Genomic DNA, 23,332 nt, shown 5'->3' with positions numbered 1-23,332 from the left:
ACACGAGGCCTTGCCCAGAGCGCACAGGTGCTGCTCTGCACGTCTGTTTCCCTTCACCAAGAGAGCAGCGCCGCGGTGGTTCAGCCTTGCATAAATGTTGGCTGAATGAATGAATTCCGCCCATTCTAAATGAGCACCTGTGTGTGATGGGCACTTACAGGGCAGGGAACAAGGATGAGCAAGCTGTGCTCTCTGTCCACAAGGAGCTTACATGCAATTGAAAAGGCATGCAATGTACACAAGGAAAGAAACACAACAGCCACGCCATAGCGTGTGAGTGCTAAACACAACCAGCATTCGAATCCTGCTTCTGCCCATAACTTGCTTGGGGGCTCTAAGCAGGTCTCTCAGCCACTCTGACCTTGGAACCTACCAAGAGTAATTGCTACAGGAGATCGGGGATTGGGCACCATCGAGAAAGAGTGCAGAGTTCCAGTCAGGGGCAAGTGGCAGGTCACAGGAGGAAAGGGAATGTCTTACCTGATCAGAATTTAGTTCAGGGTGTATCAACATCAACACTACTGACATTTGGGGCTGACAAATGCTCTGTCGTGAGGCTGTCCGGTGTATTGTAGTGTTTAAGAGGACCCATTAGATGCCAGTGGCACCTCCCACAGTTGTGACAGGTGTCTCCAGACATTGCCAAGTGTCTCCAGACATTGCCAAATGTCCTTCAAATGGGGATCCAAATCCCCCCGGGTTGAGAAACCCCGCCAACTCCTGCTTCTCCTCCAGGACTACCCAGGGGCCTGGAAAAGGAGAGGGGGGTGTTTTGAAACAGCGAGAGGACAGAAGTTCCACAGGCTTGCCTCTGGCAGAGTCCTGCCCACCCTCTCAAGCTGTGTCACTCAGGTTCTGAGGACACACAGCTTGAGGAGGTAACTATGACGCTTTGAAAGGGGTCTCTCTCTCAAGACAGAACCTGCTAAGCCAACCAGATGCTCTCAGACGGTGGGAAGGATGGGAGCTACTAGGCTTGGGTGAATATCAAAGGCACTAGGAAAAGTTCCTCTCCCAGGATGCTGTGGGCTTAAAAACAAATTTTCCTGTCTCTTAAAAAAAAGACACTTAAGGATGAAAGGGGAGGTGGGAATTGAACCTGGATAAGCAATCTGGTCCAGCTCGAAGTTCCCAGACTCAGTTCCAGTCACAACTGCCGTGAGCAGCCTGAGAGACTGACCAGGACTCTCCTGTTGGGAAGGCCAAGTCTGAGATCTTGTGGCCCCCAAGGTTTCTCCCAGACTCATTGCCAGTTGAGTTCAGATGAAAATGCTGGGGCTCAGAGAGAAAGGAGCTCGCTGGGGAACACACGGGGACTCCCCACCTGCCATTGCCGCCATGGGAATGAGATTTTCTTCTTGGAAGGACTGTGTGCGATTCGTGAGGAACAGAGGGAGGTCAACTTTAAAGGCTGAGTTCTTGGCGTCTGCTTTGCTCCCACAAAGACTTAGGGCAAGTGTGAAGGCCAGGAGCTGCCCGAAGCACTGCAGGCTGAAGTCAGGGGCTGGGGGCCAGAAGGGAAAGAGCAGACAGTGCCTTCCAGAGAGGAGCCTGGGGGAGAGGAAAGGCCCCGGGTCCCCACTCAGAGTCACTGGCTCTTCCCTACCAGAGGGTCTGTATGTGAGGCCCCGTCCACGTAACGCCACATCTGCACCCTAACAGGGCGGCACCACACACGGAACACAATCCGCTGACAGGAATACAGAGCCCCCAGCCGGGGCCCCAGGAAAGAGCAGCAGGCAATGCCTCACTGACCCAGCATCACGAAGGTGAGGGAGCCAGCACACCGGGTGGGAACTGGTGTGCTGTCTATTCCCAGCCCCACTGTTGGCTGTGGGGTCGGGGCTCCACCCTGCCTCTCACCTGGTATGATAGTGGTTGGTAAGTCTACACAATGAAAAGGCATGGAAAGTAGGCTACATGCCGTGTACAGGAAACATTCAAGACATGGAGTAACCGTTATTTCATGTATCTGAAAATTTCTGGGTAACCGAGGAGGCCTGTCAATTGGCTTCCATTCAGCTCTCTCTCCCACCAGTTTCTAACCACGTTAGCAAAGCCTCAGCTATCTCAGCTGTATATCATGCACAGTTGACCCTTAACACATGTTTGAACTGCACGGGGCCACTTATGTGCAGATTTTTTTTCAATATATGTTCAGCCCTCCATATCCTTTCTGGGTTTCGCGTCCATGGATTTGACCGTTGCTAGGAATCTGTGTGCACAGTGGGTCGACTTAAATTACACAGTTTTTGACTGCATGGGGGATCGGTTCCCCTAACACCTACTACATTGTTCAAGGGTCAACTGTACTTCTTCCTTCTACTACCTGAAGCTCCCATTTAAATTATTTTGATAGGTCACTTCATACAGGCTTATGCCTATCCAATATAGTACTTGGCAGTTCCTAGTCCAACTGCTCAGCCTTTGGAGGTCATGTGCCTTCGGCGGTTCTTATAGCTCTCCATTGAGCTGTCAGTTGTCATTTCACTTTGCTGTAGAGTTCTCTGCCTCTACTATGCTGCCTGTAGTGTGCGGCTTCTCATCTGCTTTGGTCTGAGAATCAGATTTCCAGGCTGGTTAGAACTGCGTGTAAAGCAGGCAGGAAGAAGCCCAGAGAAGGAACCTGAGCCAGGGTTTCTCACATGGACCACTGATAGCAGAATCACTTGGAATGTTTGTTTACATGCAGAGTCCCAGGCCTCCTAAATCAGAATCTCAGGAGAAGGCTCTGGAAGCTGCGATTTAAGCGGGCTCTCCCGCACAGTAGCATTGGAGAACCACGATTTCTTCTAGTTCCTTTGGTAAAGGGATGTGTTACCCTATCACATTTCTTTTCCCATCTTGTTTTTCTGCATCCTGTACTGTGTGTGTTTCCTCACCCCAGATTCATTTCTAAGTCTAGGAGGCCAACTGGTGCTGCCCCAGGTGTACCGGGGCCTGTGTGTTCCCCCGAACACAACTACGAGGCTGAGAAATGTCTCCAGAGCTGCCCAGCCTTGGGGAACAACCCTGTTCACAAGGGAAGGAAGCCGGGGCAGCGTGGTCAGGAGTTCCTTCTTCCTGCTCTTGGCAACGTGGCACTTCTGCCAACAGAAAAAAACTTTGAGAAGAGGTTCTTAGGGCCCAGATAAGGCAGAACAACCACAGCAGCCAGAGAGCAGACCCTTCAGCCCAAGTCAGAAAAATGGGCTCCGCCTCTTGACCGCTGACTCCTACACAGCCCACAAGGCCCAAGGCTACTTTCTCTTTAAAGACTACGCTGTCCACTCTGGCCCTCTGTGGTTAGTCCCTTCTCTAAACTCCTGTGGCTCAGAGTCCAGGGCCATCATCGTCATCCTAACAGCTAATGTTTAGGGACGGGGTCACAACCTTCCAGGAATTGGCTTGGCTCTCCTGTGATTTTCATGGCCCCATGAGGTGGTATTATTGTCTCATTTTACAGATAGGAAAACCAAGGCTCTGAGAGGTGCAGTAACTTAGTTGGTTCACATGCTGGCAAGTGGCGCTGCTGGAGTCTGAATCCAGCCACCTGTCTGCTGAGCCTGTCCTCTCAACCACCATGCTACTGACTGTAACCAAAAGCCTAGAAAAGCACTGGGCTGGGAGCTAGAGGACCTGAGTCCTTGTGCTGTTTCCGGCTAGAGCAGGGGGCAGGTCACTCTGTTTCCTTATCTGGGAGAAAATGAAGAGGTTGGACCATATCTCCGAGAACCCCTCTGCTCTAAGAATCTTGTCGTATTGGACCGCCCTCATCTGCGCCTGCACTGGGGTGACCCAAGGCCTGTAACACATCTTGGCCTTAGTGGGCTCATTTCTCAACATGAATAAGTACCTTCCACGGTTTGATTTAGGGAGCGAGATTGGGTGATCCTGTCAAGGCATTTCTTACAATTCATGCGTCCCTCTCATGTGCCACGCCCTATGCTTTCTTGATTTCAACAAATCACTCATTCAACTCTCATTGACTGACTGGAGCATGCCGGAAGAATTTGTCAGCCTAGTGAGCCGAAAGGGGTCAGCAAATGATTAGTGTCACAAGCACAGGAAGAGCAATACTCAGAGGCGTGTATGTGCAGGTGCGTGTGTCTATGGGGGTTGGGGAGAAAGGTGAGGCCACATCATCTCAATTTAATAGGTGAGGAAACAGGCTCAAGCGTCAGAACTATCTCTGACAGCTAAACGGCTGGGCTGGAGTTTAAACCCAGGTCCTCTTGGGCCCAAGCGTAGTGCTTTTTTCTCTCTACCAAGAAATGGTTATTCACATGTCTACACCTGGAGGTGTTCTTATAGTCAGCACGGACACATCCTCTATAATGAAACCACACACGCCCAAGGGCTGGGTTCTGCCCTCTGGCCCAGGGATGGAGGGGGTTGGGTGGGCCTGAGGGACAAGCAGGCAGGCTAGGTGGAAGGACCAGATGATGATGGAGAAGGAGAAGGATTGAGTTCGACTTCCAGATTCTGGCTTGGACAGGTGGGTGGAAGGAGGTGCTGGTCAGAGAAAGGAGCGAGGCAGGGGGAGCAGCCAGTTGGAGGAGTGGGGCTCAAGGGCATGTGTTTCAGATGTGGCTCTGAAATGACTCGGCATTTTAACTTGTCAGCCACCTCTTCTTCCACCAAAGCACTCTCTGGGCCTTCTTCTCCTGGGTCATCTTTGCAAGAGGAAAGAGGGCAGGGCTGATTGCTGGCCTTACAGTGGATACTGAGGACCACAGATGATTACAAAGAGGGCTTCTGGCCTGGGGATGTGAGAGCAGCCCACGTTTGTTTATTGCCTGGTCAGCAAGTCCTTTCACATATATCTGTGTTTTGATCGTCCAACCACCTTGGGAGACAGCCTCCCATTTTATAATTGAAGGATATTGATGCTTAGAAAGGAGCAAAGGTTTGTCTGAGGGAAGGGAAGGCGGAAAAAAAGATGGATTTTTATCAAGCACCTGCTCCATGCCAGGAATCCACCAGTACATTTTCACATATATTAACAGAGCTGTCCTCTCAAAAAACTCTACATGCAGCATCAATAGCTGCATTTTACACGAGGTTACTTACTCCACTAAGTAACCTGGGAACTGGGCTGGAGGGGGAGAGATTTAGATGCAACACCCAGCTGCCCAGCCAGGGAGCCCAGAGTTCATTCATTCAATCCCTGCCTTCAGCCAACAACCATTTCTCCAGCACCTACAATTATGCTGCACATTTAGGAGTAAAGAGATGGGCGTAAGAGGCAAACTCCTGCCATGCTAGAGCGTCAGTGAGCCGAGTGTTGCCAGAGAAGCACAGTGGCGGTGGGAAGATGTCACAGGGTGTCCTATAGCACTTCTCTGGAGAAGAGACAGGATCTAAGAGCTGATGGATGATGACCGGGAGCCAGTGGGTGTGGAGAGGAGTGTTCTAGGCACATGGAACAGCAGGTACAAGGAGCGAAGCCGCTAAAGAGTCTGCGATGCTCCAGGTGGCTGGAGAAACAGCCTGGGACCAAACCGTGCAGGGCCACGTCTAAGATTTGTGAAGTTCAAGTCACAAAGGGTCTAAGTAAGTGGCAGGCACCGTCAGAGTGGTTTTTAAATACAGTGGAGGATGGCATAGCGTGAAAGCAGAGCCGAGATAGGAGGCCCTCCTAGCCAGGCAAGAGGGCAAGGCTGAGAGTGGCAGCAGCGGGCTGTGGATGGATGTGCAAGCACTTGAGGAGGTAAGTCAACAGGGGGAGGGGGAAGAAGTGGCAGTAACTGTCAGGTCCCCCTCTGGCCTACAGTATCCCCTACACCCCCAGCAGGTTAGGGCGGGGCGCTAAGATTGAGGCATCATGCTGGATGGGCTCATAAACCTTAGTTAGAATTGAGGCTTTTCCTTTGATTTTTGTTTTTTCAGAACGCCATGAGTTCTGCGTGCCACAGCTGGGCTCCCCCATTTAGCAGCAGGCACCAGAGAACAAGCCAGCAGTTTCCTAGTAGGTTGTACCGCCTGCTCTCTAGGCCTGACCGAAATTTTCCTTGCTTTGGCCCATGGGACTGTGAACAGACACCTTTTAGTAAACTCAGAGCCAGACTCTCCAAGACAGTGAATCTTAAAGCCGTCCTCACCATCTGCGGCTGCCTCCCTGACCATGATAGCCCTGGCAACAGGGCACGACTGTCAGCTGAGGGTGGAACTGCTGCTGTGGAACCAGGCTGGGGACAGAGATGCTGCACGTGGCACTTTATTCCTGCTTCCGCTATGTACAGGTATATACAGTTGGTGTGAGCCTATGGTACATTATTTCACAAAATTATCTTACATCCTGTGCATACTTTTGGGCAGGAAGCACAGATTCTGCTCCGAATAGCCCACGGATGGTGTAGGAAAAGGACGCTCAGAGGAGCCGCCCCCTCTCCGAGGACATTCACTGGGGCTGCCTGCTCCCTCCCCCAGCACTGAAGCCCTCCCACGGGCTATGTGGGCCTCCCACGGGATCTGGGTGCTAGCTGCTTCCCAAATCTTCCTCCTCGAGTGGAACAACACTTGTGGGGAAGCAGCAGCAGCGGGGGCCCCCACTTGCCGACAGTGGCAAACTGACATCTGCCGCCCAGAGCCTGACTACTGCTGAGTATCCGCAGCAAGACGGGAATCCTCCCCGTCCGTGGGCTTCACGGGGCGCTGGCATGCATCTTCTCCAGGCAGCTCGTCCAGAACATGACCAGCCGGTTGTCGCGGTTGATGCAGAAATCCGTGAAGTCCTTCAGCAACCGATCGGCAAACTTCTCATCCCCTGTGGCGCTGGAGCGCCACGTCTTGGTCAGCATGGTGTTGTAGGCCCAGTTATAGCCGACCCGCTCCTCACAGAACATGTTCTGGTTGGTGGAACTGGTGGAGTTCCGCCGTCGCCGCTGCTGCCCGGAGAACTTGCGCTTGGAGTAGGGCAGCTGCAGGAACACTGTTCCTAAGGGGAGAGGCGGGGGATGTGAGTGGCAGCCACCAGGAGGGCGCCTGGGGTCAGCTGGGGTGATTCTGCGGCCATAGGCTTGGTATGAGGGAAGAATCCTGTGCTCATGGCCAGGCCCCTCCCAGGGCTCACACTCCTGCCACAGGGGCCCACATGCCCATGTTTTCCCCGAGTGCCTCACCTGTAACGTGGATGTACTGAGGCTTGTTCTCAGCTGGAAAGTTAAAAGCAGACGCAGAATATTTATCTTGTACAAACCCAAACCTAAGGGAAGGACAGGAAGATACCGATTAGGGTGGACTTAGCTAAAGGGACAAGGGGAGTGTGTGACTAATAGAACTCTCTGATAGCCTGGGCTAAAGGGATCTGGAAAGATCTCTTTTGAAATGGAACATTCAGGCTGCTTATTTTTGTCCTCACCAAGTCACAACCTCTACTTTTTCAGTGGCTCACCAGATCTTTTCCCGCCCAGCTTCTTTTCATCTCCATGGTGGCTGAAAGCCCTCTCACCGGCCATACTCTTCCTCATCCAGCCTTCATCTCTGCCCAGCCACCTTCTCCCTCCTGTGTACCCCCAGCTGTCCCATCAGATCTCCCCACTGTGCCTACCCACATACTTGAGACTGTCAGGTCCTCCAGAAAATGATCCTTATCTTTATTTACTTTAGCCACACCTCTCTTCCTTTTCTCAATGGCTTCCACACAAAGCACACAGTAGGTTCTCAATAGACTTTGAAGTGAAAATGATCCAAAGCACACAGTAGGTTCTTAATAAAGACTTTGAAGTGAAAATGATCCAAAGCACACAGTAGGTTCTCAATAAAGACTTTGTAGTGAAATGAAGTGTCTTAATTGAAATTCTTTTCTTAAAACCGAGAAACACTACTCTGGGGCTCTCTGCTTCGCTGTGCTCTGGGAACGGGCAGGAGGGGCCATTTTTCATCTATGGCTATTCTAGTTCACCTCTTGTCTATGGCCTATTCTGTTCCTGGTTTTGCTATTTCCACAGAGAACATTTATTACAGGTCTATCTGAGGAGTGCTGTAAAGAATGTGTTAATAGATATGGCTCCTGCCCTGAGTCTGAGGGCTTTATGGAATGAAGGCAGGGATGTCAGCAGAACTAAAGGAGGTAAAATGCCTGTCTTTTTTCCTGGACTGAGTTCCTCAGGGAGGTGCTATGCTGTAGCCCCTGTATAAGATGTCCGCTTTATCCTAGCATTTGATGATTATAGACTGAGAACATGTGAAGTCAGGTATACAAATGAAATGGACAGGCTAACCTACACTGCAAGCCCCATCACCTACAGGCTATTTCCATCACTTGCAGGAAGGGCTTTGGGTTTGGCCTTTCTTCCTCTCTACTTTCAATCAAAGCCATGTATTTACTCAGTGTGGATCAGCCTAATCAGATTCTCGCCTTATCTCTTCCTTAGGTCACCAGGAAGAACCTTTAATTAAAAAAAAAAAGATCTGACCACATGGTCCTCGGCCCCCTCGCTGTCAATCTGGGGAACACACCATGCAGGACGACCACGAGGGTAGGAGCTCCAGTTCCTGGAAAGGTCTGTACTCATTTCATGCCAACTGCCCAGATGGAGGTGGAGTTGGGCTGTTTCATTTCAGAGCCACGTGCCACCTAGAGTTCCACTCTATGCAGAAAGCTACATGGTGAACATTTTTGCTCACACTTTGCTAGGCCTTATGGAAGGATATGAACATGAGAAAAATGAACGCCCTTGCCCTTGTTCTCCAGAGGCCCCCAAGTTAGTGTGATGGATGGACAGAGGGTACTGGGCCAAAGGGAAGGAGGGAGTCAGAGTGGAAGGACCTGGGATCCCTGATAGAACAAGACTGACAGGTATAGAGGGTTGGGGGTCTAGGAAGGGGTCTAGGTGAGAAAGGGGAGCAGGTTTAGGTGAAGGGACACACAGCAGGGTCCTGAGCAGTGATACACAGGGACAGGGCAGGAGATGTATGAGGAAATGGAAGGCTGGAAAAGCAGGCTGAAGAGGAAAGGGCAATAGTGGAAAGAAGTCATGACTGGGAGCTGGAGGAGGATGCTGTGAAGAACAAAGCGGATTTCATAAACCAAGGCCACGTCCCGAGGGGTATCCAGCCTGCAAGGTGCAGCGACTGCCTGGTGACAGTATGAGGGGAGCAGTGTCACAGCTGCTTATCAACTGGTCGGTTGGCTGGGGTCTTCCTCATAGGAATTTCTGTCTACTGATGGCTTACTAGGTGCCAGGAACATCAGAGAAGCCTCCCAACAACCCCCTGAGGGGTGAGAAGATAAAGGCGAAGATCCAGGACTCGCTCAAGTTTCCTCAGCCAGATGCTGGTGGAGGCGGAGCTGAGCCAGGCCTGTCCGCTTCCCGCATCAATGCCCGTTCCACTGACCACTGCACTCCCTACCTTCTGCCCCAAAGCGCATCCCTCCCTCTGGAAGGAGGAAATTAGATGCCCTGGCATTCACTCCTCAGCCGTGACTGAGCACCAGAGCCAGGCCTGTGAAGAGAAGGGCAGTGTAAGGTCTAAGGCAGGCTGGTGCCAACTTGGGAGAGGAGATGCTGCAGAGTTTGGACTTCAGCCTGCGACTGTGTGTGTCTGTGGAGGGGGCGGTGTGCACAGCGGGGGTGGTAACAGCTAAAGACACTTGAATAAGAAGGTGCAGCAGGAGGATTAGTGATGCAGGAACAGGAGGCTTCATTTACACCATGATTAACAAGCAGCAGCAATCGGACACTGACTTAGTGGTGTTCTGGAGACAAAGCTGGACTGTCCTGAGGGGGGGACAGCTGAGCCTAGGAAAGGCTTTCCCTGGAACACATATTAGGTGCCAGTAAATACCCGACTTATCTATTGCTTTTAAACCACTGATTGTCCTTTTAACGTGTGTCAAGGGGCTCTTGACAAATTTCATCATTTTTCACCTCATGTCATCGCCTGGATAGCTTGGCTTAGGGTTTTATTGGAAGCTAAGAAGGGAGCTCTCTGCTCTCCTCTCAGCTGGAAGAAGAAAGCAATGCATTCTGAAAAGCAACAGCCACAGAAGAGGTAGTGCTTACCTTTGAAACCAAAGCCAGGGTCCTATCAGAGGTAAGCAGCAAATTTGTCATTGGTGGACTACATCCGTTTACCCAGAAATGAAACAAACTGGGTTTGGCTTTGGTAACTTGCTATTCAAGACAAATAAGGATGCCTTCCCACCATTCTCTCTTGCTAAGGGACAAACCTGTGGGCGATGGCTTCCTGGAAAAGGTGCATTCGATCCCAGTATGTCTCCGGTTCAAAGCCTGAAAGGAAAAGAATAAATGCTGAGTTCTGCCCCCAAGGTTTGTAATTCTCCCTGGGTCTGGCCTTCTCACTACTCTTGACAGCTCTTCCCCCTGGAGCCCAGGCTCTGCTTTTCCACACCACCTACTTTCAGAAAGACCAGCCTCCATCCCAAGGTGGAACATCCAAAAGAAAATGACAGCAGTGTATTCTCAGCATCCCTTCCCCCAAGCTCTATCAGGATCTAGAAAGGGGATGAATATGAGTCCTCAGCAACCAGTGTGAGCTATCAGAACTCAATATATGACTCATTCTAATGACCTCCTATGCCACAAGCGGAAAGGAGCATGATATTGAAGTGAAAAGAGAAGATAAGCTTTAAATGAATGTTACTTGCTTCTAAAGAATAAAAAAAAAGGTTTTTATTTTTATTGCCAATCTTCCATTTCCCTACCAGGAAAGGCAATATAATAAGCTCCATTTTAGGGGTAGGGAAATTGAAGCAAATAAACATAAAAATGATTTGGGGACAAGTGATCAGCTCCGGACGGGAGCAAGGCAGACCGCTGCCCTCCCCCATCACCCATGTCCTTGGTCCAGCCTTGCTCTTCCTTCAGGGCTGGTGTGAGGACCAAGAGGGCTGGGCAGCCTGTCACACAGCAACTGGCAACGGGTGGGGCTGCGCTCAGGACTGAGGTGCCGTGGGCTGAAGCAGCAATGGCACAAGACATCCCTAAGGCAAGGGGTGCCTGCGGTGGCCATTACTCTTTCCACATTTGAAATCTTCTATCTAGGATAGCTTTGAGGATTCTGGGCAACTAAAGAGCAAGAGAGAAGAAAGACTGGCTTTAATAGGAAAAGACACATACACAGCAGATTCTTGGCAAATTTTTAAGGGTTTTGAATTCACTGTTATCAGAAGGGGCGATAACAGGAAGAAGCGGCACAGAAGCAAGAAAATCGATTTTTAGATTCAAGCCCTGATTCCTTGAAGCTAGGACTTTCGTTCCCTGTAACCATGGCAACCAACAGAGGATGCTGGCCTTGAAGACTGGGTTACAACTGGCAGGGAAAACCATCAGCTCACATAAAAATGTCCCGCGAGCAATACTGTGCTGTCACTGTCAAGGTGGAAAACCCCAGAAGAGTCTTTGGATGGTGTGGGGGACGATCAGTCTGTCCCCTCAACATATTAAAAACAGCAGCATGAGGTAATGCCTGCCTTACAATCATCAGATACGAACATAATCATCTGGTATTTCAGAACTGTAAAAATGGTCCTGTCTCAGCCACACAGTGAGGGCACAGGAGAAAGAGTGAGGGAAGGAGGGAGGGAAGGAGGGAGGAAGAGAGAGAGAGAGAGAGAGAGAGAGAGAGAGAGAGAGAGGGCACACTTTGTAAGTTCTAAGGATCACTGTGGGGCTTCCCTGGAACCTCAGCTATCACTTAAAATATTGCTTCTATACAAAAATGTTTTCTAAGATGTAAACAAAGAATATACAAATGGGCCTTTGGAACAAAACTGCTTGTACCCTGGGGACAGCCTGTCTCAGGCAAAGCAGAGGAACACTGCTTGGCCTCCCCGACCTGGTGAAACCTCTCACCCTCTGGGCCGGTCCTCTGCCACCAACCACGACAGACTTCCAAGGGCACGGAAGAAAGCATCTCCCTTCCATCCAAAGTTTTTCCTTTCACATTGATAATGTCTGTATCTGAGAAACTAAAGGGACTCCTAATGTATTAGCAGCAACTCTAGCTTTCCATTTTTAATAAAGTTCACCTGTGAGTGCACTGACAGCCAATGCAGCGCAATGAGCACTTGGTGATAAGCAGTTCCACGCTGCGTGAAGTGACATACATGTTTGCACTGTCCTACACATGCCCTCAGAGTTACGGTGGACGAGGGTGGCACAGCGGGTGGTGTTGGCCCCCTGGGCTCTCCCTTTCAGACTGACAACAGTGTTCCTAGGGAAGGGCTCTGCCTGCCGTCCTCCTACGAGCCTCTCCTGCTCTGTCTTCCTTGAGATGCAGGGCTCCAGCCATGTGTAGTGTTCCAGGTGCTGACACACCACAGATTTGCACAATAGGACACTGTTTCCTGTTTTGCTTTCATTGCCTCCCTTTCTCAGCTTTTTCGCATGGAATGGCAGATTCAAGCCTCCTGTGAGGTTCAAATTCCCGCAGCCTAAACCAGTTAGGCTGGAGCACAGAAAGGAAGGACAGTGTGGGGAAAATACCAGGGCTGCTTGTGATTTACGGAGTATCACACCCTCTTCCAACCACCATTCTGCTCCAGGCCTTGCCAAGGGTCTTCCTGAGTTGCAAAGCAGCTCTAAACGCCCCCACTTGAGGAATAAGGAATTTGAGACACAGAGACATTAAGTGACTTGTCCAGGATTTCCCAGCCACTAAGTGAGGGATGAGGATGAAAACCCAGATCCTTTCGGCCTCTATGCGTCAGCCTGGATGGATTAAATAACCTACAGAGGTGTCCTTGGGGGAAAGAGGGGATTTTCCTCATGGAGACAGAACCCCCAGAGAGGAGTATCTCTTACTGTCGAACAGGTGCTCACTGCCCTCCTTGAGCAGACAGCTGATGTTGAGTGGGATGAAGAGCTGGGCTCGGAGCGGATCGCCATACAGGTAACTGGGCAGAGCAAAGGGACCTTCCAAAACCGGGACCAATAAAAAGCCACAAGAGGTGGCTTTTCGATGCCAACCTTGGACCTGGTGGAAAGCACAGAAACAGTGTCATCTCTAAGTTTGTTCAGACAACAGAAATTACTGCACGAGGAGTGAAGCCACTGGGGTGGCATCGTGCACATTGGTTGGCAGGTTCATATACTGGTGACGTCATACACATTGGTTGGCATGCTCATTTATTGATGTTCGCTGGCTCCAAACCAGTCCCGGGCAGGAAAATGCACAGTCTAACCTCCCGACGAACACTCGAAAAACTGAGTTAAGCACACACTTCCTCTTTATAGTCCAAGGTCCTGCAACTTCAGCGTTTCTTTTGGGAGGAAGAGATTGGAGAGAGCTATTTCTTGTCTCCTAAAAACGCTTCTCATTCTATAGACTGTTGGAGGAAAGACATAGGACATAGGTTAAGTCCTTCCAATTTTGTCCTTTATCAAAAATTTACTAAGGCCAAAGTATCGAATAGAAAAACAAGCCACTTAAGGATGGCTGAGTGGGACATGACGCAGGGTGCAAGATGACTGTGGTGGCCTCTGTCCAAAAGCGATAAGCCCTAACCTGGCAGAATGAGAGCCGCTCTCCGGCAAACTCCCAAAAGCTGTCTGTCTGAAGACTGACAGGACAGGAAAGTTACTGGGGCGTAAAGACAAGCCTTCCCATTAATAACATTTTCTTAGGGAGCAGTGGCTGTTTTCTAAGTCTTACGATACTTTTCTAACCATAAAACTCATGTATGTTTTTAGTTTGTTTCTTTGTTTTTGTTTTGTGTTTTTTTTTAAAAAGCTGATTGGTGCATGTGGCTCTGGCATACAGATAAGATTTGTGTCAAATACTATTTCAAAAAAACTACAGTTTGGGCCACACCTTGACTTAAACAAATACAATTATGTTAAAAATGAAGGGGTCCACTTAGTTTTTCCAGACACACTCATAACAACAGTACAACAACAACACAAAAGCCAAGCTTTCTGTTTGACCAAAGTAATCTCTAAAGCTTAGTCAATGATCTTTTTATTTTATATAAATATTTATCCTAATAAAATCTGATTTATAACAATTTTGAACATTGCCTTAAAATAAACATGCAATAGAGATTTATAAAAACTTAACAAAATAATGATAAAAGGATTAGTAGCTTTCAATGGATTTTATACAAATCGATGTGAAAAGAGTATTTTTAATAAATAGTTGCTATTAGGTTGGTGCAAAAGTAATTGCAGTTTTCACAATTATTTTTAACCTTTTAAACCGCAATTACTTTTGCACCAACCTAATAAATTTCTCTGAGGAAATACTCTTCTTCTGGCCAAATGGTAACTATATGTGTGTGTTAATGTTATGGTTGTGTTGTTTTGAGATAGGATTATCTGACAGGGCTTCCAAGGAGGAGGCTTAGCCTACTGGGGCAGAGGGTTACTTCTGCCGGAGGGAGTGGTCATCCCGGTGCCAACCAGCTGGGGAAGAGCTGGTGTCCTCTGCAAACTGAGCAGGATGGGGAGCTGGGCATCTTTTTAAATTTGGACCTTAAGAATGTTCCCCTGAGAGACTCTCCAGGGGAGGGGTCCTCAATGGTGCTAACGCCACGTGGAGGTGGACGGGGGCTGGGCAGACAGAAACCTAGACAAGTCTCTTCCCCACGATACCATGGCTGGTGGGACAAAACTGGGCCTATGAGTCCTGGACAGAGACTCCACATTGCTGTGCTGACGCTGTGCTGATTTCTCTGTGGCTACCTCCTTAGTTTTTCATAAATTCTTTTTGAACTTTCTGGCTGCTTTCAGCTGTGCTATGAGATAGATGCTTGGGGCCAGTGTTGGAGGGGAATGGGACTTGGTTGAAACCACAGAAAAATATTCTTTTTGAAGGACAGAGTATATAGAGTAGCAGACTGTAAGGATGGTTAAAAAGGGCTCCTGACAGTTTGGCCAAAGAGAGTTTATTCTACAGACACGGGAACTGGGGCTAGGGGGAGGGCAGGGGTAGCTTGTTAGTGCAGGAGCAATGAATGACCTAATTAGAGAGAGGAAAGACAGGCAGAAGACCAATTAAAACAGGGTTTCTCAGTTTCAGCACTTGTGACATTTTGGGCTGGTTAATTCTTTGTCGTAGAGGCTGTCCTATGCTATGCATTGTAGAATGCTGAGGAAGATCCTTAGTCTCTAACCACTAGATGCCAGGCACACTCCCCCACCATTTGTGACAAGTAAAAATGTTTCCAGATATTGCCAAATGTCCCGATAGGGGCAAAATCACACCCCACACCATTCCCAATGAGAACCAGAGTTAAAAGCAGTGATGTTCATTCACCAGGGATTGATCAAGTAAACTATGATACAAACAAATAACAGAATATTCTGCAGCCTTTAAAAATAATGAAGCAAAACAAACAACAATGAGGCCAACTTATTTACACTGGTATGGAAGATGTATAGGTAATAGGAAAAACACAATGTAAATAGTATATATCACAGGCAACCAAATTTGTTTAAAAAAAAAAAAAGCTACACATGGCTCTGTATATGCCTAGAATCTCTCTGGAAACACTCAACAAAGTGGTAGGGAGCTGCTTTTAGATGGAAGCCCCAGGGAGCAGGGTGAGGGGAGAGAGATTTCCTTTTCATTCAGTGATTCTCAACTGGGGGCCCTATTCCATCCCTTTCCTGGGGACGTGTGGCAATATCTGGAGACATTTTTGGTTGTCACGAGGTGGGTGTACTATTGGCATTTAGTGGGTAGAGGCCACATCCTATAATGCACAGGACAGCCCCCTGCAACAGAGAATTATCCGGTTCCAGACGTCAGTAGTGCAAAGGTTTAGAAATACTGAACTACACCCTTTTTGACTGTTTGAATTTTTTCCTGTGTTTAACATTTTCTTTGAGAGGCTATTTCAATAATCCAAGTGAAAGGAAAAAGGAGCCTGAACTAGGAAAAAAATAAAAAAAGTGTGACATAAATATTAAACATCCACTGTGCCCCTCTGAAGGTGAGCCAAAGTCAGGTCCACAGCGAGAGGAGGTTCTCACCATCTCGAAGAGGACCGCAGCGGTCACCGCCATCCAGTGGAGCTTGATCTCGAAGGCTGTATTCAAGGAGAAGTTGCCATGGTAATAACAGCTGCACCACTCCAGCCGGTCTGTGCGGTTGTTCACGTCCACGTCCAGGGTCACAGTCCTCTGTTCCGGGACTGTAGCCGCTATGTCAGCACATAGGAGGGTTCCCAAGAGGGAAAAAGAATGGGATGAGGAGAAAGACCAAATAACTAAGTGTCCAGATATGAAAATGCAGAATCACCTAATAGAAAATCGTAGATTCTAGGAGCTTCCTAGAAATCATCTACTCCAGGGGTCGGCAAACGTTTCCTGTAAAAGTCTAGATAATAACTATTTTAAGGTTTGCAGGCTATATGGTCTGTGTTTCAACTACTCAACTTTGCCATGAGTGCAAAAGCAGCCACTGACTTTACTCCGTAAATGGATGGGTTCGGCTGTGTTCCAATAAAACTTTATTAACAGAAATAGGTGGATATGTTAGGGCACTGAAACTACTGTGTGTGATACTATAATGGTGGACACGTGTCATTATACTTTTGTCAAAAGCATAAAATGCACAACACCAAGAGTGAAGGTTAATGCAAGCCATGGACTCTGGGTCATGATGTATCACTGCAGGTTCATCAATAGTAATGAAATGTCCCACTCCGGTGCAAGATGTTGACAGTAGGGGAGGCTGTGTGTGTTGGGGCAGAGAGTAAATAGAAACTGTGCTTTCTGTTCAATTTTGCTCTGAACCTAAAAGTGCTCTAGAAATGAAGTTTATTATAAAACCAACCAACCAGCCGATAGACAGTAGGCCAGATTTGGCTGATTAAAACACAGTGTGCCTCCCCTTAACCTAACCCAATGCCTTCATTCACAGATGAGGAAATACATGATAGCCCAAGGAGGGGAAATGCCTTGGCCAAGATCAGAGTCAGAACCTCAGCTGGACTGAACTGATCTTCTGAGTCCAGTGACCCACGAAGGGACACAATTGGACCAGTGACGCAGACCACAGTGAGGGGGTCCTGCTTTTCTGGTTTCGACCCAGGCAGCCAATAGTTCTATAATCTTTCCTCAAGAAATAAAACCTAATAATGAAGCTTAATGCCCAGTTCCATCAACTACGTGTTGCTCGAAAATTCCAGGTCAGTATCCAACTAGCTCACCATCCTATCTGGGATTCCTGCTCACAAATCCTATACAACCAAGAGAGGAATGTTTTAGAGACGGGTCAGACGATCAAGTTCCTGAACAGACTAAAGGCCTGAAACAGGCTCAGAAGTGAAAAAAGATCAGGCCTGGAGGGCACTGCCAGACCTCGAGTTTCTATAAACCATTATCAGCCCCTCCTTCTCCCCTGCACCCGAGTCCAACGACATTTCTTTATCTGAAGGAGTCAGCTTAGTTCTGGGTTCTGCAGGTAGAAGCCCCGAGTGGCTTTTATCACTGACAAGGAGAAAATGGCTCCTGAGTCAGGAATTTTAAGGAACGTCTCTGGGAGGCAGAGGCTCTAACGCTAGGACATTGAATGGCACCCAGGCAGAAGATATCCAGCTGCCCGGTGGACGGCTTACCATTCTCTCAAAACCAGAACATGCAAAATGGGAAACGTTCTTCACTCGGAGTCGGAAGTGCTAAGCTCTGCCACTTACTGGCCATGTGCCCGAGAATGTTGCCTTACCTCCCCTGGTTTAGTTTCTTGTCTGCAGAACGAGGCAGTGCCACCCAGCTACTTCAGAGGTGAAATGAGGATCCGTGAAACGTGGATGAGTCACAGACTCTGTTTCCTTCTCTGCTGACCACCCTCACTTGTAACTCTCCTCCCTTTCCTCCTGTTCCTGTTATTCCTTCCTCCCGGTTTAAGCCACGAGCTCACCGATGCTCAGTCTGAGGCTGGTCCATGATGCCCATGGACACTGATACTTAAGGCTAAAGAACTTGGTGGCTCCGATGCTAAAGTTTCATTAAAATTAGTTTGTCTCTGCCTGTGTTCCTGATCCGTGACACCACCAGAGTAACTCTTTACTTAACAGGAAGGATGCTTTGTCTGCTGATCTTGGACACTGTGTATTTCTCCCCAGCTGAAAAGCCCCTGGTCACAAAAGAAAGGGCACTCGATAAACACCAGCAGTGACCTCACATCTGGCATATCAAGTTCAGAACAGGCTGATCTAAGAAAGCCCAAGGAAGTGCATGGTTCGGCCGAATTCTCAAGATACCACTGGCTTCCTACTTCAGGAGTCAGATTGGACAGCATAGATGCTGCCAGCAGGCTTATGATGTGGACCAAGATGTGAGCCCAGGTGAGGAGCAGTTTTCAGTGAGTTCTCTGAATCACTACTTGAGTTCCATGAGAACTGACTCACTCACCTTGAGACAGGGACATCCGTGAATCCAATTAACACCTGCAAACCCAGAGGAGGGGCAGGCTGGGCAACCTTCACCTGAGTCACAGGGAGGGGGCTATTAATGAGCGGAGTGGGGGGTTAGTGTCCCGAGAGGAGAAATAACGAAATCAGGGAGGGGGACTGAAACTCAGCGAAACCACCAGAGCTGCCCAGTGATGGAACTGAGTGGTCTCAGGAGTGAGTGCTCTGTTGGCAGGAATTTTCAAAGACCAGATGGCTCCTCACTTATCAGTGTTAGAGAAAATGTGCAAGCGTCAGGGTTTGGACCACGGTGCTCTACAGCCCCTTCTGACCCTGAGATCCAGCGGGTTGTCAAGAAAAGGCCGAAGAGGACAAGGTGTGTGCGTGGGCTTAAGGGATGCGGTGCTGCTCCTTCCAGGGTTGCAGATGCCCCTGCAGCTTTGCAGCCCAGCGACACAACGACAAGGACACGGAAGTGGGAGCCACCATGGGCCCAGCCAGGCAGGAGCTTGTGCCGCTGTCAGGCATTTCAAAATGGCTTTCCTCTGCTAAACTCCAATTGGGAATTAGACATGTTTCTCATGTCAGAATGAATAAATAAAAAGTAGGAGGTCATAAGTGATACACAGGCCTTCTTCCCTCTGTAAATCATGTCACTTTTTTTGTTTTTTGAGGAAAAAACCAACACCAAAGAGTCCAATTTAAAGACAACTAATCTTTCTTGCTTAAATAAATGACATAGCAAAAGTCTATATTCTAATCTGAATAAATGCTGGGAAGAAGTATCTCCTATCCTAACACAAAGGTCTGGGGGATGGTAATGGATAGAATTAGCTGTAATAGGCATGCCAGGTTTAAAAGGAAAAGAAACCCACTTTCCGTGGGAGGGGTGATTGGAAAGGAAGCGGATGGAGTGAAATTCCATTATAACAATCATGGAGCCACTGAGAAGCTAATAGAAATATGTCTTCCTGGAAATCATGAGCACAGGCAAGATTCTGCCTAATTGCAGAATCACTGACCCTCTAATGCCCATGCGTAGGGCCCAGGTGAAGACCGCCTGCTAACAAATAAACTACCTGAAGACAAGTCCTCTCTTCTCCCTTACTCTCCCTCATTTTGGGAATTACGACTTATTTTTCCATATGCTGCTCCTCTTTGTAAGTGCAATTTTTGAAGAACAAAAGCTAAACTGAAATGATCTGAATCTCGTTTTGAGCTTACGATTATTGCAGCCCGCTGAGGGACTTTCAAAATAAGGACTTCATACAGAAATTGTCAAGACCGCCTCTAGGACCAAAATGATGTTACAAAAGGGACAGCTCCTGAAGCACTTTCCAGCAGTAACTCTAACTGCTATGGCCTAAGTGCAGCCAACGGGTTGGGGCCGGTACAGGGCTTGTCTGTTCCCTGAGTGAAAGATAAAATTATCATTTTATCGACAATTCGACAATTAACTGCTTAGCCTCCAAAAAGTTGAATTTGGGACATCTGGTCTGGAGTCTGACCAGATGTCCCAAATTCAACTTTCCCCAATTCTGCCAAACTACATTCATTCATATTTTTTCAAACATTCAGCTAACATTTATTGCAGCCTACTATGTGTCAAGTACTGTTGTAGGTGCTGAGACAGCCAGCAAATGAAATAAAATTCATCACCCAACTTAGGTCCTTGTGGAAGCAGAGAAAACACGACCTGTGCAAACACACACAAGGGCAGAAGAGAGAAGAGCAAAGGAGACTAAGCTGCAGGGTCAGGGGCCCAGAGCGCAGGTTGGGGGTGGTCAAGGAAGGCTTCATTCATATGGTCACCTGGGAGCAGAGACCTGAGCAAGTGAGGGAGCCTTGAGGGCACCTGGGGGGACAGGGCCCCAGGAGGAGCAGGAAAGGGCCTGAAGCAGAAGGGTGCCTGGTGTGATCACTGCAGTGCACAGAAGCCCGCATGGTGAAGCCAAGCAAGCACGAGGCAGTGAGCTGAGCGGCGGGCCATATCACGGAGGGCCAGTGGGCTGCTAAAACTCGCTTTTATTCCGAGTGAGTTGGGAGCCCTGATAGGATCCTGCCCAGACGATGAACAGGAGCCGACTTACATCAAAAGGGTCTCTCTGGATCCTATGGAGAGTGGGTTATGGAGAGCAAGTGTGGAAGTTGGGAGGCCCATCAGAGGTGACTGCAATAATGCAGATGATGGTGGTTTGCACCAGCGGTCGTAGAAGAGATAGTAACAAGCGGTCGATTTCAGATCCACATCGAAGGTGGGTAGAGAAGGAAGACACAATTTGCTAATGGACTGGATGTAGGGTAGGAGAGCAGGAGTGTGAAGCTGAGCGAATTCTCCAGCCTAAGTAACAAGAATGAGAAAGGAAGACTAAAGGAGAAGCAGGTGTGTGTGTGTGAGCGGGAGGACAGCAGGAACTCTGCACACTTTCTATTCATTATTTAAGTGGACATGTCCAGGAAGTAGGTGGGTGGATGAGTCTCAAACTGGAAGGTATAGTCTGGGATAGACAGATTTGGGGATGACCAGATCTGAGGGGTCATGAAGGCCAATAGGATGGATGAGATGCCATGGGGTACAGATATGGGGGTGCAGATGGAGGCCCGGGTGCTGCCAGGCTAAAAACCAGGGAGCTAAGGAGAAATCAACAAAGGAGGCAGATAAAAGAGAAGGAAAGCCACAGAGTCCGATAGCCAAGTAGAAGAAGCACTTCAGGGAGGAGTCGGGAGTATCTGACAAACTGCTGAAGGGGCAAGGAGGGCCAGGACTGAGGACTGACCATAGCCTGAGCGACGGGAGGACCGCAGTAACTGCGGAGCAAATGGGCAGAAATCTGACTGGAGATTTTTTTGCTATGGTTTTGTTTTGCTTTGCTTTTGACAAAAGGAGAGGGCGAGTGTCTGTAGATTGATGAGGATGGTTTTGTAGAGAAGGAGAGTTCAGAGAGAGGGGGGATAACTATTGGAATTCTGCCCTGAGTGCGGCGGCATGGGGTCTTGTGCACAAGTGGCAACACTGGCCATAGAGAGGAGCACGGTGGCTCATTCACGGTGGGCAGATATGGCTACAGGGAGGGCAGATGGCAGGTGGGAATCTGGAGTTTACTTCCAAGTGCTTCAGTTTTCTCAGTGACACAGAAAGCTGAGGGTGGGGAAGCCGGGGCTAGAGGTTTGATGGCTGTGAGCTGTGCAGCAAGGGAAATGAAGACAGGAGGTGGGTGGGGACAGTGGACAATATGGCAAGATCAACTACTTGTGGGTCCTGGTGGGGTTGGAGCTGCTGGAGTGGGGAGCAGAGTGAGTGTGCTGGAAAGACCACAGAGAGTAGCAGAGAGAGGAACAAAAGCCACCCTTTCGGTAAGAGCTATGGTTCTGTAGCAAGGGGCGGGGACATAAGTGTCCCTCATCACTCAGGATAGCCGCTGCCCCTGGACCTGGGCCATCACGCAAATCCTGTGATGTCCTGACCGGCTTTGACTTTCATCTTCCTGAGGCCAGAGTGCAATATGGTTAGGGCTCAGGCTCCAGGAACAGGCAGTCCTGAGAAGAAATTCCAGTTGTAACATTTAGTAGAAGCAGAGCCTCTGGCAAATGACTTTACCTCTGTGAGCCTCGGTTTCATGAACTCTAAAACATAAATCATAGCATCAATCCCAGGATGGAGACAAGGAGTAAATGAGGTAATTTTCTGCTTGGTACAACGCCTGACACATAAACGATCTAGAAATCACGGCATGAACGTTGTCATCACCTCTGCACCACATCAGGCAGAGCTAACGCCACCACAAATGTCCCCACGGAAAGCACAAGGAGAGCCCAGGGCCAGGACAGAGCAGAGAACAGCGCTTCCTTCTAAATGCCCAGCTCTGGTTTGCACTATTCCTTCCGCCCCCAACCCTAAAAATGCTCACTTCCTTAGCCTGACAACTGTGTAGGGAAGTTACTGATGAGCTTCAGGGCCTCTCAGGTTTTGCTGAGCTCCCAGATGTGGGTTCCTCACTGGAATCCTTCGAGTCCCTCTCAGGCAGTGGTTCTCAACTGGGGGCAGTTCTGCTCTCCCCTGGGGACACTGGGCAATGTCCAGATACATTTTGTCACGTTGGGTGGGGGTGGGGAGTGATACTGGCATCTAGTGAGCAGAGGTCTGAGATGTTGCTAAGCGTGTTACGATGCACAGGACAGCCCCCCACCACAAAGAACGATCTGGTCCAAACATGCATCGTGCCGAGGTTGAGAAACCCTGCTCTGTGGTTTTGTGCATTCCGTAGGAGAACACTCACATTAGATTAAGCCCTTTTATCGAACACTGTAAAAAAAAAGGAATTTCTCTAATGTTACCCCGTGACTTAAAGGAGCCCAAATCTAACCGATTTGTTTTGTAAGACATTTTTCTATGATGTGGTAGCACACTTGCTGCCACCGGGTACCCTTCATTCTCTGCCTCTAATCTGGGGTGTTACTGAGTGACGTGTAACCAGACTTGTAAGAACCTAGAACGAGCAAGCAGCTCTATGTGCTAGTCTGAGGGACTCTCCCTATAAGAGGAGACACCTCAGTTTGTAGCATTTATTTGGGTTCTTCAGAAATCTTTTTGCTTCCTTCAGCTCTCAAGATACATAAAGTATTACCATACTCTATCCAATATTTATTTAAAGTAACTCATTGTGTCTTCATCTCAGAAAATGAGCTTGAAGAGAGTGGGATGCTGACTTTTCAGCTCTCTCTTCAGTACGTATGTAAAAGCACCTAGCTTTCAGGCTTATCTCCTTGTTCCTTGGAGAAGATGAAAATCCTTAACTTTTACCTGTAAGGAGAAAGTAGACTTTAAAACTTGGCTAGTAAAAATAAGCTTGATTTGGGGCTGCGGGGGGCGGGGGGGGGAGGGCGCAGAAATGGTATGAAACTTAATTTCTTAAGAAGCTTTTCATACGGGACCCAGCATTATAAATGAATGATTAATGCTGCACTTACAAGTTCTTGGGCTTGTTATATTTTGTAATAGGTTTTCCTGACTCCACCCTCATTGTT

General features: G+C 48.6%; 1 protein-coding gene across 15 annotated transcripts in view; it reads right to left on the bottom strand.

Moving 5' to 3' along the window:
• Positions 1-5,800: 5,800 nt before the first annotated feature.
• The window catches only part of DEPDC5 (DEP domain containing 5, GATOR1 subcomplex subunit), a 110,190-nt gene continuing 92,658 nt past the window's right edge, over positions 5,801-23,332 (bottom strand). For all 15 annotated transcript variants that reach the window (XM_081037144.1, XM_081037150.1, XM_081037157.1 and 12 more), the window contains 5 exons: positions 15,924-16,093; positions 12,753-12,924; positions 10,157-10,217; positions 7,104-7,186; positions 5,801-6,919 (listed from right to left, as the gene is read on the bottom strand). In XM_081037144.1, coding sequence (XP_080893270.1) covers positions 6,627-6,919; positions 7,104-7,186; positions 10,157-10,217; positions 12,753-12,924; positions 15,924-16,093 — 779 coding nt within the window. In that variant the 3' untranslated portion in view covers positions 5,801-6,626. The remainder of the gene's footprint in view (positions 6,920-7,103; positions 7,187-10,156; positions 10,218-12,752; positions 12,925-15,923; positions 16,094-23,332) is intronic.

This window comes from Rhinolophus hipposideros (assembly GCF_964194185.1).
Source record: "Rhinolophus hipposideros genome assembly, chromosome: 24".
NCBI lineage: Eukaryota > Metazoa > Chordata > Mammalia > Chiroptera > Rhinolophidae > Rhinolophus > Rhinolophus hipposideros.
Note: the sequence above shows the minus strand (reverse complement) of the source record. Positions and strands in the feature narration are given on the sequence as shown.